This window comes from Colletes gigas, unplaced genomic scaffold (genome assembly GCF_013123115.1).
Source record: "Colletes gigas isolate AHSC1104 unplaced genomic scaffold, ASM1312311v1 Colletes_gigas_Sc00035, whole genome shotgun sequence".
Taxonomy (NCBI): Eukaryota; Metazoa; Arthropoda; class Insecta; order Hymenoptera; family Colletidae; genus Colletes; species Colletes gigas.
In genome coordinates, this window is record NW_025106664.1 from 1840362 (window position 1) to 1854360 (window position 13999).

Here is a 13999-nt window from a genome sequence, read left to right on the forward strand (position 1 = left end):
CGCGGCAGAGATTCGGATTCCTCCATCGGGATCGTTCGCGATTGGCTCCGGGAACGTCGCGCTACGTGCTTCCAGCATCCCCCGGAATAGCAGGAAGACAAACATCCACTGGACCACCCTTTCTCGACGATTGGTTCACTAATGTTTACTCTCCTCGCCACTCCTACCCGCCTCTGGCTACGCGACTCTGGCCTCCTGACACTCTCCACGCACCAAGTAACCAAAAGACACGCTTCTTCATCGAACGGCCGTGCGATTCGTCTATTTTTCGCCAATCGATCGATTCAGCAGTCATGTTTGCGTTACGACGATACGAGTCTGTTTAAGGGGGGCTCCGAAAATAGACGATACTCATGAATATTTTCGAGAAAACTGTCGACAATATCCAAATAAACTTTATCGGGACGCGAGGTACCATCCTTTGGACTTGCTGTCTTCGCGCGAGTTACTCGTGGACCCCGGAAAAAATATTTATTCGATCACGGTGTAACAAAATCTGTGTTCCATGACTTCTGTATTGGAATTAAAATCTAATTTTATACGGGGATGGTGTGGAAGACCGAAGTCGAAGGAGTGGTTAGAGATATCAACGCGTAGCACAAGATGAAGTACGTTTTTACATTTGGAGAGCAAGTTAAACAATATGCTCCACTATCGATTAGAAAAACAATGTGGTTTCGATGGATGTAAGACAATGCCTGTATGTAAACTTTCTAAATCGATGGACAGCTCGCGGAAACGGTGCTCCTACAAAATGGCCGCTTGGTGTACCAGATTTTTGGAGAACGATAAAGCTGAAAGCTTGCTGCTCCCGTGTGACGTCGAAGAGAATTTAAACACATGTACGAAAAAAGAAGTAACAAAAGGGCAAAGGGCGCATTGTGCAGAGCTGGAAAGACAATACTCGACCTGTGTCTTTGACGAAAATTTGTGTCCGTGGCTTTTCAGCTCTGCAAAGTAGCGGGGAATGGCGAGGAAGGAAACGACGTCGATGGTTCGAGTAAAAAAGTCTGTTGCCAAGAATCAAGATTGTATAATTTTCGCGGTTTATCCTTCACGAGTACAGATTTCGTAGCCGATTAAAACGGTTTGAGTGGATAATAATGAACGAGCCGTCGCAACAATAAAATCGGTCATTCTATTCGTACTCTTTCGCTAAATATTTGAAACGTTCTTCGTGCCATTCTAGACGCATTCTATCTCGCGAGTATACACAGTGGAACGCGCAGCCATGATATGTGATTCCTTCGTTTCTCTTCGTGAGTGACCGATCAAAGGTGGGGATTAAGCTCTATCGAGATTCGTTTGATCCACCGACAATTTCCACGACTTACAACTGTGTATTATTGTAACGTTTGGACCTGAGCCTGAGATTCAATGGCTATGGTGATATGATATACTGATATGATTATTTCGTTGATACAACACGTTCGACCCCGGTAATGTTTGTCAAATCTTCGTCGATCGTATTCGTTGAACGTCGCTGGCGTGCCCACAGCACCGAAAGGGTTACAATAAACTCTATTACTATGTATCTGCTTACATTTTTTTTCGAGTATCCCCCACCTTTGACGCGTTCGCGATTTAAAATTCCTTAATCCTTAAAAGACTTCTTCTTTACATCGATGAATTTTCTGCGGGAAAGCGAAGTGTAGCAAGCATGCTCGTGGTCGTTACAATCTTTTCGTTCTGTCGTATGAACCAACGAAGACACGGATATGAAGAAAACTTGTGTGTGGTGTTTTTTTTTAAAATCGATCACTTAACAACAAGCTTAAGCCTAAGTAAACTCCATAAATAACGGACAACGGAATTTTTGGCACGGACGACCTCGTCTCTCTTTTCTCCGACCGGAAGCCGTTATTCGAAGACGAACCGGGAATTCGCGCCTTTCCTAAAGACCGTTCGGACAAATTACGCTACTGGAAGATCTCGCGGAGAAACGTATGACAGAAAAAGTTTCTACTAAACTCTAAACGGTGAAGATTTGAAAATTCCGGCCACTGTTGAGCGTCACAGACACACTTTGCCACCGATATCTACTACTATCTGTGTTTCTTAGATTGCTTATATTATTCAAAGTCGTTCGCGTTCCTACGGTAAGGGTACTTCTAATATTTCTTCTCCATTATTTATCGTATATTACTTCTTTATGTTCCGTTGCTACTTTCGTGCTATTTTCCCCTTACCTCTTCGACGCTATTTTGTCAAACTTATCTACTCAATTGACTTCGTCGTCGTAAACGTGAATTCCAGGAAAAAGTATAGAGAAAAATCCTTGCTGGAAGGATACGAACCTGCGTCGTTCCGTTAAGAATCAAAAGCTCTAGTCGCTTTGACGCTAATTAAGCGTTACAATTTTCTATCACATTTTCTAGATACTTATAATACTTGGATCCTTCGTGTTCTATGGTAATTATCCTCGATACGATAATACATTATTTTTTCTTTTCTTTAACAATTTCTCTATTAATTTTACTTATTTGGATGCGTTATCTCCATAGTATTTTCTTTGCAGTCGTCGGAAACGTCTGTCTCCGTCCTCGAACAACGGCGACACCGATCCGTTGTTGAAATATCAAAGTACGCCGGACGTTTCTGGACACACAATAAAAAATAAAGCGTAATATCGTTCGAGATCCATCGAGGTCTGTATATTCGTGGTCGTGCGTGCCGTGGCTATCGATACAACGCGATAAAAATTTGTGCTCTCGATGTACGCTGTTCGGCTCGGCGACTGATCGACCTTCTCGAGCGCGCGACCGATCCATCGCGCGTGCGCAAACACAGACAACGGCCCGCGTTCGTCGGCGTCGAAAGCGGGGATGTTCGATCCCGAATCAATTTTCCAACAAATTGATCCCCCACGAAGGCGACTTATCGATCTCTTAAACCTATCCTCGTACATCAAATTCCTATCGATCAAGAGTCGAGTCTCGTCCAACCTCTCGTCGAGTAGAAATTTCATTCGATAAGAAGAATCATCGTCGAGTACTCGTTATTATAGGATATGTTCGTGCCAGTAGAACGATTATTTTCGAAAGCTGGTGACATTGCGCGTCAACGATCGCAAGATTAAAATATTTTCTCGTAACGTTCGAAATATAATTATCACGAGAATCGAACATCCCCGGTCGAATGGAAAGAAATCTTCGTCTCGGCGGTTTCACGCGAAACAAACGTCGAACTTGACGATGAATCCCTCGAGGTTCGCGGCCCTCCTTGAGATATAGGACGAATCGTTAGTACGCGAGACGTTTTAAAACCGGCTAAAAGGGACCACGTCGAGGTAGTCGTATCGTAAAAAAGGGGTAGATAGAAAATCGAATTTCTCGAGAGAGAGATAAAAGTCGTCAAAAATACGGAAACGGGTCGAGCGGCCGCGTGCCCCGAAGGATCCAATCGAAATCAATGAATTCGCAGAATTCTGCAAAGACGCGAAAGGAACGGAAGTCGACCTACCGTCGCGCGGAAGAAGCTCACGATTCGTGTGTTAATCACATCGATTGGCCCCGAAAAAATCAGAGGATACAATTTTTGTTAAACTTCTAACTTTTGTGTGCACGTGTTTCGTGTACGTGTGTTTATGTGTATGTGTTTGTATGTGTGTGTGTGGTTTCACGCGAACATTTCTGTTTCTTTTCTCGCCCAGAGCTCCTGTCTTAGCCTGTCGAGGGTCGATTTCATAAGGTCAGATTCGCCTTTGACTAGACTTTGGTTAACCTTGTTTCTAAATATAACAGCGAATACGTGTCAATATACATTAATGCACAGATATCTGGTTGTCAAAGAATCGACACCGAACCTGCAACTGGGTAATTTCACCGTGTGCGCCTAGTAAAATACGAATAAAACGATTCGCGCTTAAAATAAACGTTATAATACAATTAAAAATTGGTGTCGGTGTGAACTGACCGTCCCTAATCAACGGGTTAAGGCAGCACGCTAGGTTGTATCATTATTTGAGAAAAGGACCTCTTAAAAAATAATTGTCAATTTCGCCATCCCGGATAACTGAAACGGTGCAAATATCTCGAACAGCTGACGCCCTAACTCGAATATAGAAAATCTTATGTACAATTTACATATATGCCTAGGAGTTTCGTCGATTGACTGTACGAATAGTAAACGAAGCTGTCGCGTATACTATTATTAAAATCTCTATGAAAAGATTCGCACGAGCCACCTTTCAGCGAAGGTTTGTGCTTTCGTCCAGCGTCTCCCAGGCTATAAGGCATCCGGAAACCAACCGTGGCATTTCTTTAACGGTAAAATGAAAAATTGTTCGCCCTTTCTTTACGCGAGAGCTTCTTCTAATCTCTACTATTACCATGCTTTCAGAGATTCGTTAGTTAAAATAGTATTAGTAACAATCTTCACCGCGTCCCTATTATCCGTAATGTTCTTAACAGTATAATGAAGTGTTTGTCGAAAGATTTTAATATCCTTTCATCGCTATTTCTTCCGACAATGCAATCTACTTAGTATCTTGGACGAAGATAGATCTTGTTGACGCCATCTTTCTTTCATCGTTAAAATCTGTATTAAGCCTTAAATTATTACCAATGTTAAAACAGATCTTTCCTTAAAGCTTTCCTAATATCTGTATCGAGCCCTACGTCGACGCGAATAACAAATTATTACCACGAATTAATCTACGTTTATAGTACTCTACGTATTCTATATTCATTGCCCGTTTGCTTGTCGGAAGCAAGATAATACGGACACCACGGGATTTGGGAAACGCTGAAACGGTATGAAACCGGCCCTCGTTTCGCGCGTATCTGCTTAACAACAATCATCTCGTCCGCTCAACAATTACACGGGATATGTCTCTCCCTGCGTCTGCCTACAATGTTTACGTCCCCGTAAAACAACCGCTAGCGTTCGGTGGTACATAATAATATTAATAATCGTAATAATCGTAGCGAAGACGATCGATCTCTATCGAATCATAATATCCGCGGTACGACTCTCGTCTCTTTGATAAAATCTGCGTTGGGCAGAATGTTTTACCCTTAAAGCTATAGTACGAAGCTGCACGTTTAGACGAGCGGACAGACTAGCAAATATAAACTGACTACAAAGTGGCTGTAACCTTAATTCGTTGATATCCACTGAAAAGGTTTAATCATTGATCAGTCAACGACGACTATTGGCCAAAGTTCTGGTCTATGTTCTGTCCACTCGTGCCTCGCGGGATAAGCGTTTGTTTCCGCCATCGCGGAAACATCGTCGGGAAAGAAAACTATCGTGACTGTCGATATTAATCCCTGACCGAACGGAGAATAATCTATCATCGAAGTTTAAATAGATCTTTTCGAGAGGTTCGCGACTGCTTTACTAATATTCGTATCAATTCCTGACAATGGGAAGAAGAAACTATTACCAAGGGTTCAACCGGATCTCGCGGACAAGGTACCGACAGGAAGCGGAGACAAATTGTCGAAACCGATGAAGAGAGATCGCGTCCAACGTTGGTCTATGTGTGTCCGTAGTGATCTCGAGCCATCGACCCGATTTTTGCTCGTTTCGAGTGGGCGCCGGATCAAACGGGGCCCAATAAAAATGTCAAAAATTCCGAGGACCGAGAATCGCCGGGGGGAAAAAATTGTCTCGAACTTCTCTGGCCGAAGTACCGCGGCAATAAACGCGGCGAACGAAAATCGTCGAGGGGAAAACGAGCCCATCGCGACGAGTCCCTTTAATTAGCGTCTCCTCGTAAAGACTAACACGCTTGCGGTTCTACGTGTGCACGACATACAGGAGGAAAACACTAAAATCTGGGTCAACGCGAGAAACGCGTGTGCCTAATGTATCTGTGTGCGTAAAGCCTGGGTGTATGGCCGGTGTGTACGTGCTCTCGTGTAAACGTTCCTGCGCGCTCGAGTCTTCTGTTTCTGTGTACGTGTTTCTGAACTTTTTCGACGTGTCGAGTAATAAATCCTAATTAGCGTCGTTACAAAAACCTTACAACTATTCAACAAAAACCAACCTCGTAACAACTTTTATTTAGTTCTGTCGTTTTCTCGTTCGTGTATTCGCCTCTTCTACGATCTTTCAAACGTACCCCCCCCCCCCTTACCCCCCTCCCGACCCCCCCGTCGTTTTGTTCTACGGAGAATTGCCTACGACACCGGTACCCAAAGTCATCATGCAGTAGTCTCGGACAGCGCGACGCGACGATTTTCGTGAAAGAGCGGGTTCAACGGAACGAGTTCGGTGCCTCTTCTTATATTGATACGTGGTCGACTTCGAGCGCTTTTGTACTGATTGCTCTTTCAGAAAAATCCACCTGTTCGTTGGTCACGAAAGGGACGACCGCTTGTCGAGTGACGCGATCTCGACGTACGTATATCCGTACCACGGTACGGTCGGTGTCCAGGGCCGAGTCAAGGCATTGGACCCAAGGGGGCTAGTGTACTGCGCGTTCGCGAGAAGTCGACTAGCGGGAGCACTTTTCTTGCTCCGCCCCATCCTCTGAACCAGAGTGGGGATACAAGCGCCAATGAAAGCTCGCGAACCCGCAGTACCGTCGTCAGCTGGAGGGCCACGGACCGTAACACTCGCGCGAAAGGCGAACGACGGGTCAATTTGACCCATAACGAATTCTACATTGCATTCAGGTTATTACATTTTCATCGAAGAAACGATTAAAAATGTAATAGCGAACGACGATCGCAGGTTTATTCTACGTTAAACTTCTCCTGGGATTTTCGCAGATATTCCTATAACCCAGTGTTCGAACGAAATCTTAATTTGGCCCTGGTTCAGAGTCGGCCGATTCGTTCGGTACGATCCCTTCCGTGTAGTAAGCTCGAGACAAATGGTTAAGGGCGCGTACACGACTGGCCTACCAAACGAGGCTGTTCCCCGACTAACGAGCCAACTCGTGTAGAATGAGAAAACGCGTGGTTGTCGTTGGTCTCGTGGAACCTAGGAAGCGGACCGAGTACATCGCTCTGTATCAAAATTAAAAAATCTATCAATAGTATAGAGTACATTCGGTTAGAAAGTGGTGGCGCAACGTGGGTCTAATGCATCGTAAAACAACGAACGTTTCAACAATCGGGACAGGTCCCTCCGAGCAACAACGGTGAATCATCGTCGGATCCTCGTTTATAATAGAAGATCCCAGACCTTCTGCAACAACTCTGAAGAGCATTGGACCGCGCGTTGCGCGACGCGTGATATCTCGCGGATACCTATCGTCCCTTTCGCTCACGCAAGTTTCGCTTACTTTACCCATTGATCACGCCGAGACTACAATGGACGATGACCATGCCGGGTCGAGGAACGAGCGGCAAACGTTTCTGGTGTCGAGTACAGAGAGAACGTTGCCCTCTTCGATTTGCGTCGCCTACGTACACCTCGCGTCGCAACATTCGGATATCCTGCCTATTCTGCACGCGGTTGGTTACATGACCATGCATTTCTCCTTCAGGCTGATCGCGTTGTTGCTCTGCACGGGCTGCAACGAGACCGATCGATTCTTCTCGAGCAACAACAGGTCCCGGAACAGGGCGTTCACGTTGTGGTTCGTCTTCGCGGAGGTCTCCAGGAACCCGCAGCCCCAGTTCGCCGCCTCCGCTGCACCCTCGCTCACGGACACCTCGCGGACCGACGGACTCTCGTCGCATTTGTTCCCAACCTGATGGAAAGCCAAGGGTACACATGTTTAGAAGGATTCCAAGTGGTATTGTTAGAAACAAGAGGGAAGAAACGTTGATCGAGAAGTTAAATACAGGAAGAGGTATTTAAACGGGACAGCAGGAATGAGAAGATCGGAGCCAAGCTTGGTTTCAAGGAGGACGCAATAATAATTTTTGAAATATATACCCCAGTGTATTAGGGATGTACAGTGAGGAGCAAAACTGAACCAATAACCACAAATAAATATTATAGTTATTTTTATCACGGTTAAAAATAACACAAGAAATTTTTTTAGTTGTTAATATCTTCTCATTTGGCAATAAAAGAAAGAATAAATTGACTCGATTTTGCACCACGTCCAATACTCGTCAGTATTTAATATGTTATTTATTTTTAATATTTTGTCCACAATCATACTTTCTCTAATTTTCTGCGATAATCTGGTGATATTTGTTTCCACTGTTCTTGAATTCTGCTATACAAATGTATGATTGAGGGGCTCTATGCAGGCCAATTCAGAACAGAAAATTTGTTAGCACTGAGCCAATTTTTTACACTTTTAGCAGTGTGATTAGAGTCCCGGTCATGCATGAAAATTACGTTTTCTGAAGAGATGGTCTTGTAAAATATCCTTGTACATGTACTGATTGATGATGGTGTCAAACGAAAAGACATTAATTATATTCTTAGCAATAAATAATGATTTATACAAAACTTGTGATTATTGGTTTTACGAGAACCCGGAAACGTCGAGAATTTAATACCAGAAACTACGATAACGTACTAACTTTTTTGTCATACGTTAACGGCGAACTTATGAATATCCAAACTGTGTTCAATTTTTTCATGCCCTTGCTTCGGGGAATATTTTCATAAATAAACCGGGACGAGTTTACCAGCGCGCTGCTGAATTAATCAATCCCGAAACACCGCCGTTTCCATCGCGTTCCTACGAATTTGTTTACTTCCGCTGTTTACGGAGTCGTACGATTAATCGTTAGCCTCTTACGGGGATGTAACAAAAGGAGAGCGACGATAACGCGTTTAAAAAGTTTCGATAACCTTGAAATATCGTAGTGAAACGGCCTTGAAAACGATTATTCGCACCTCTGAACTGTGCAACTTTGTGCTTTGAAATTTTTTCTTCAAAAGCGACAGAAATACTTTGATCTACCCTTTTTATACACTTCGTCCTTGATACACGCACAGCGTAAATTTGCATGTTGTGAATTTGTTAGGGTTTTGACACTCCACAGAAATCTTTTCGACGCTAATATTCGGTTTAGAAAAAAAAAAAACAAAAATAAACAACGAAGGTTTATAGTCCGTGCCACGCTGTTCGAATACTGCGAATACCCGGACGTTTGATCGGTAGAAATATTTATGACGAATGCGTAACATCCGCAGTGTATCGATCAATGCACGAAATATTCGTATAGCATTCGAATGGCGTTCAGAGTTCGACACGATCGTTAATAAATCGTTGATTGAATTAAATTCTGCCCAATTCTGATTCGAAAATGTTCGAAATCACCGACGTGGCGGAATACTGGAATATTCGAGAGATTCGACGAGCCCCAGTTCCCAAAAACGTGCCTTACTCCGATGTACGGATTTCCCGTCTCGGACCAAAACAATAATCCCTGGAGAGACAAAACTCCCAACCAGCAAATGAAAGGTGTAACCGCGAAAGAATGGCGAGCCTTACCAGCATTATAGGTATCTGCGATATGTCCTGTCCTTTGAGCTCCCTAATAATGGCCCAGATCGGTCGTAGTTCCTCGAGGCTTTGCCGTGAGCACACCGAATACACCAGGATGAAGGCGTGACCTTTGCTTATGGAAAGCCGCTGCATCGCGGGAAACTGATGAGACCCCGTTGTGTCCGTAATTTGAAGCGTGCATATGTTTTTATTACAGCTTATCACCTGAAATACCGCACCAGGTCGTCCCATTTGTTTCACTGTTCCCTCCGTCACGCGTCTCGTACGCACAGCACGGGTCTCAACAGTTTCACTGACGAAGCATTTTTTCTTTCACATGGCCGTTCAGTGATTCGCGACACAACCGATGGAAAAAACCGATTCCAAAATGGACCCAACGTGACCAAATTAATAAAGTAAAACGGAACTCCGATTCTCTAAACGTTCCCTAGTTGTACTATGTTTGCAACGGGCGACGGTGAGGTTGGTTTGTTTTCGCCACAGTTTACTTAATACGACGGACAAAACGAAAACAACAGTTTAGGGCTCCCGGCGCTGTTTCGTATTCCGGGTCATATTGACCCGAGCAGTCTTTACACGACAAACCTTTTAATTTAAATTGAGGTAATTTTTCATTAGGTACGCGGAAAACTCACGACTAAAGTAAATTTCATTGTAATTTAAAAGTTTAGGCTCTAATTAGTCCTCCGTGGGAATATTTCTCCTCCAAATTCCTCACTTAACAATCGGTGTCCTTCGAGGAAAGTGTTCTGACGTTTCGCCAACATCGTAGCCTGCTTCTTCGGGGTTTGTATGACACGCTGGTACGACGTATCGGTGTGTCATTCGATTCCCGAAGAAGGTAGCTGCAATGACGGAGAAACGACGGAACACTTTCCTCAAAGGACACACCTCACACCCGGAAACTTCAACCGGCATCAACTGTCAGAACCCGAGCCTCGAAAGCTACAAATATCTTACTTTGTTACTTATAACTTCAAACGCGAAAACGACCGTATCGAGACCACTTATTTGCTTCGACGTAATAAGAGAAGCTCTACCGCTAAATTCGTACGATCGGCGAACCGTTTTTTAAATTTCACCGGCGAACATAGTAATTCGGCCGCTTGCGTGAAATGAAAGCTTCGACGATAATTGAACTAAATTAACAAACTTAATTTGATACGAAACGCAATGTAGTACCTACTAATTAATAATGTATAAACGAATAAAACTCTTATACTCGATTGAGTAAACTAAATTATTTCGAGGTTAAAAAGTAAGTCGAAAAATGTACGATATAAAACCTTTTGTGCGAGACTTCGTTTACGGGGAAATGGGTTTTTAATTCGTTTAATTTTAATAAGGTTCGTACTTGTACAGGCTAATGGATATCCGACGCAGACCTTTTTCGAAAACGAAGCTTCGTACGAAAAATTTCATTCCACAATTTCGGTTTGCCTTTTACCGAGGAATCGGTTGATTTCCAGTGGTATCGCTAATTACTGGACGGCATGCGCTCTTTTCTTTTAAACCTTCGTTGACCTATCTATCGTGCTCACGAGTAGGATTGCATCGGTCAGTTAGTAGATAATGTAAATTTCGAACAATCGATGTTACAGATAACTTAAACTATCCGCTAATTGACTGATCGTGCAATCCTAATACGATAAAGTTATCGATAAAGAAATGTTTCGATTAATCCTTATCTAGGCGCGTGAATATTATCACTATTATTCTGCGCCTAATATTATCTCATACTTAGTTTTTATTTACTAATGTATTAAAGTCTTCAAATGCAGGGTGTCACGAGGATTTCCTGTCAAACTGTGACATTATACTCTAAAAAGATGAAAATTCTACTGAGATATACTCCCATTTAATGGGAAACCCTGAATACCGCGTACAAACGAAGAACAGTAGATGTTTGACACACCAATCGACAATCGATATATCGACAAATCTAGTATCGATATACAAATCGATGCAGACGGTATACATTGTTACGACGATAATTTACAAGTTAAACGTATTTAAATAAATCGAATTGAATCTATAAGGCAGCCCTATTGACTCGAGTCGGGAATAAATTTGAAATGCAAATAAAATAGGCAAACGCTGGTCGAAAGGATCGACTGTTTGCTCGCGGTTTAGTTCAACGCGGATCTCGCGATTACAGAACGAGATAATGGCCGAGAGATGCACGATTAAAGCCATGATCTTGCATCATGTAATGAATCATCGGCAAAATGTCAGCAGTTTACGTCACGGTAGCTCCTGCTACTTATCTGATCTGGAAAATCTATTACCGCTGGCTGATACATGACGCACCTCTACTACTTGCATCGCATGTCCGATCCAATTCTACGCTACTTGTTTCATTATCGGCCCGCGCGATTGCCTCGTTAGCGATACAATGTGTCCCGTAATCGTGATTTAAAATAATAGAAAGGATCGATTCTCCGCGAAAAAATAAATCGAAAATGGGAATTGAAAATTGCTTGGCGCAGGATTCGAAATATTCCAGCATTTCTGGGACGTCTCTACGCAGCGGCGATCAAAAGTATCAAGCGTCCACAAAATCTTTAAATGTCCTTAGACGAAACGAATATAGATGTTGGAAGATATTTATCATAACTTAATACGCCGTTACTAGTTTACGAACGAATCTATCTAAGACTTGGCTAATTCCGACTCGTTGTTGCAACACGATAGAACAGAGTACAAAGACGAGGTATCGGATCCACGTGTTTTTATCGGGCTTACCTGCCTGTAAGTATCTTCGATAGTGGGGATATAGGACTCACGAAATGTTCCTTTCACGAAACGCAGGACAAGAGAACTCTTGCCAACGCCACCCGCCCCAAACACCACCACGCGATAGTCGTTGCTTTGCTCCGGCATCCTGACATCTGCCGTCCCGATGATGTTAACCCCCGTCAGTCGGGGTCCCTTCTGCGAGATCGTCTAAACTTCAACCTATCTGTAGCATAACACACAAAGCAACGTGAAACGCCCACGACCACGCGGAAAGATGTCGGCGACCCTCCACAACCCTACAATCCAGTTATTTTCTGCACCCTTCGCCAGCAAGTGTTTACGTTGGCCGGTGTGCTTTCTAATTCCACCAATAATGATGTTTTCCGAGCCTGTCGCGCAGACGATAGAAGAACTTTCCGTAGATTTACAGAAACGTCCGTGAGAAACATCGAAGACTGAATTACAGAGAGAGAGAGAGTTATAATGACTCCTAATTATAAACAATCTACGAAGTAATTCAAAACTTTGCGCCTTGAATCCATCGCTACCAGCTTCCGACTTCAAAACTCAACGTAGAAATGTTTTCGACTTCGGGACCGATCCACGTGTTTGCCTTTCATTTTCTCGATTCCACTAGCCCGTGCTCTTCGTCTACAAAACGAGTACGAAGCACACAGAAGCACGTTTCATCGCTGGCAAGGGATTAAGGACCTGTTGTCCAAGCCCGACACGGATAAACACGTTCGAACATTGAAACCGTTCCGCGGCAAAAAAAAAAGAGGAGAAAAATACGACGTCCCCCCTCTCATACCTGCCACAATCCTCTTGTGACCTATAATCACGCGTCTATACCTGCATGTATTCAACAAGTGATACTTGAAAGAGCCCTTGTCATAGTCGAACAACATCCACCACGATATTAAAAATAACAAACGTCCATCGCGAAAGGACAGAGCGTGAGATACCGAAGAACTGTTCGCAAACTTTAGCAGCTCCTACGTTGAATCTCTAGTCGATAGCCGATCGGTGCTGAAGGTACACGAAGATCCGACCGGCACAGCCGGCAGAGATAGGTCTAAGCACGAGAAATTCTGAACCACGACCACGGTTAAACGTCAACGCGCCACGAGTCCCATCATCGGGGCGATAAGATCACCGGAACGCATTGACCCGCGTTGATGTGTCGCGGAGGGTCTAAAAACGATAAAGCGTCTCTGTGAACCTGGCCAAGCGGAGGGCGCTCTGGTGGGAGCTCCTCTCTGCGAAGAAATCCACCTGGACCCGGAAAGAACTGTGCTGCACCTGGAAGAGTCACCAGCGTGTACCACCGCGGTCTTCTCGCGGCCAGTAAACACCAGATGCACGCTGCGTGGCTACCAGGGTTGGGAAAGGTCTTTCCGTACAGTGACACCTTTTACGCGAGAAGACACTGCGAAGAAAAAGGAGCTTCCTCGAGCCGGGTGGTCAGGAACGACACCTGACCTGGTGCAGAGTTCTTCTTCGGCGGTAACTTCTTGCGGACGTAGTTCGAGACACCGGCGTTGACTAGGACGGTTAATTAGCGGATCGATCGACGGATGTTGCGCTCGATTTTCACCGACCACAGGATCACCATACTCGCTTCTCTCCGGGCACTCGGTTGCGTGAACTTTGACGATGATTTCGAAGAGGAACGAGGCGCACGCCCTCCGCACCGGGGCTCGCCCCACTCCAGAGTAACGTGTGCGCGCACGGTGTGTGTGTATGCGCGTTAGGTACGTGCGCACTACGCCAAAAGTGCCGGGGAAAATCAATAGCGTCTTCGTGTGACAGTGCACACGCACGTGCATTAAGCGCGGCACGTCTCTGTCGCTTCAAATCTACCCTGCTCTTCGGTGTTTCTCC

The 13999-nt window shown here is 44.4% G+C and overlaps 1 protein-coding gene across 2 annotated transcripts; it reads right to left on the minus strand.

Annotated features, from left to right (window-relative positions):
* Positions 1 to 6148: 6148 nt before the first annotated feature.
* LOC122402387 (GTP-binding protein Di-Ras2) lies at positions 6149 to 13764 on the minus strand. Of its 2 annotated transcripts, XM_043405120.1 has the most exons (4): positions 13338 to 13764; positions 12122 to 12338; positions 9362 to 9580; positions 6149 to 7651 (listed from the first exon to the last, which is right to left on the minus strand). In XM_043405120.1, the coding sequence occupies exons 2-4, from the start codon at positions 12257 to 12259 to the stop codon at positions 7418 to 7420; spliced, it is 591 nt and encodes a 196-aa protein (XP_043261055.1). In that variant the 5' UTR covers positions 12260 to 12338; positions 13338 to 13764; the 3' UTR covers positions 6149 to 7417. The 2 variants fall into 2 exon arrangements, with proteins under 2 accessions (XP_043261055.1, XP_043261057.1); XM_043405122.1 differs by lacking the exon at positions 13338 to 13764 and having other exon boundaries at positions 12122 to 12618.
* Between the last annotated feature and the right edge of the window lie 235 nt (positions 13765 to 13999).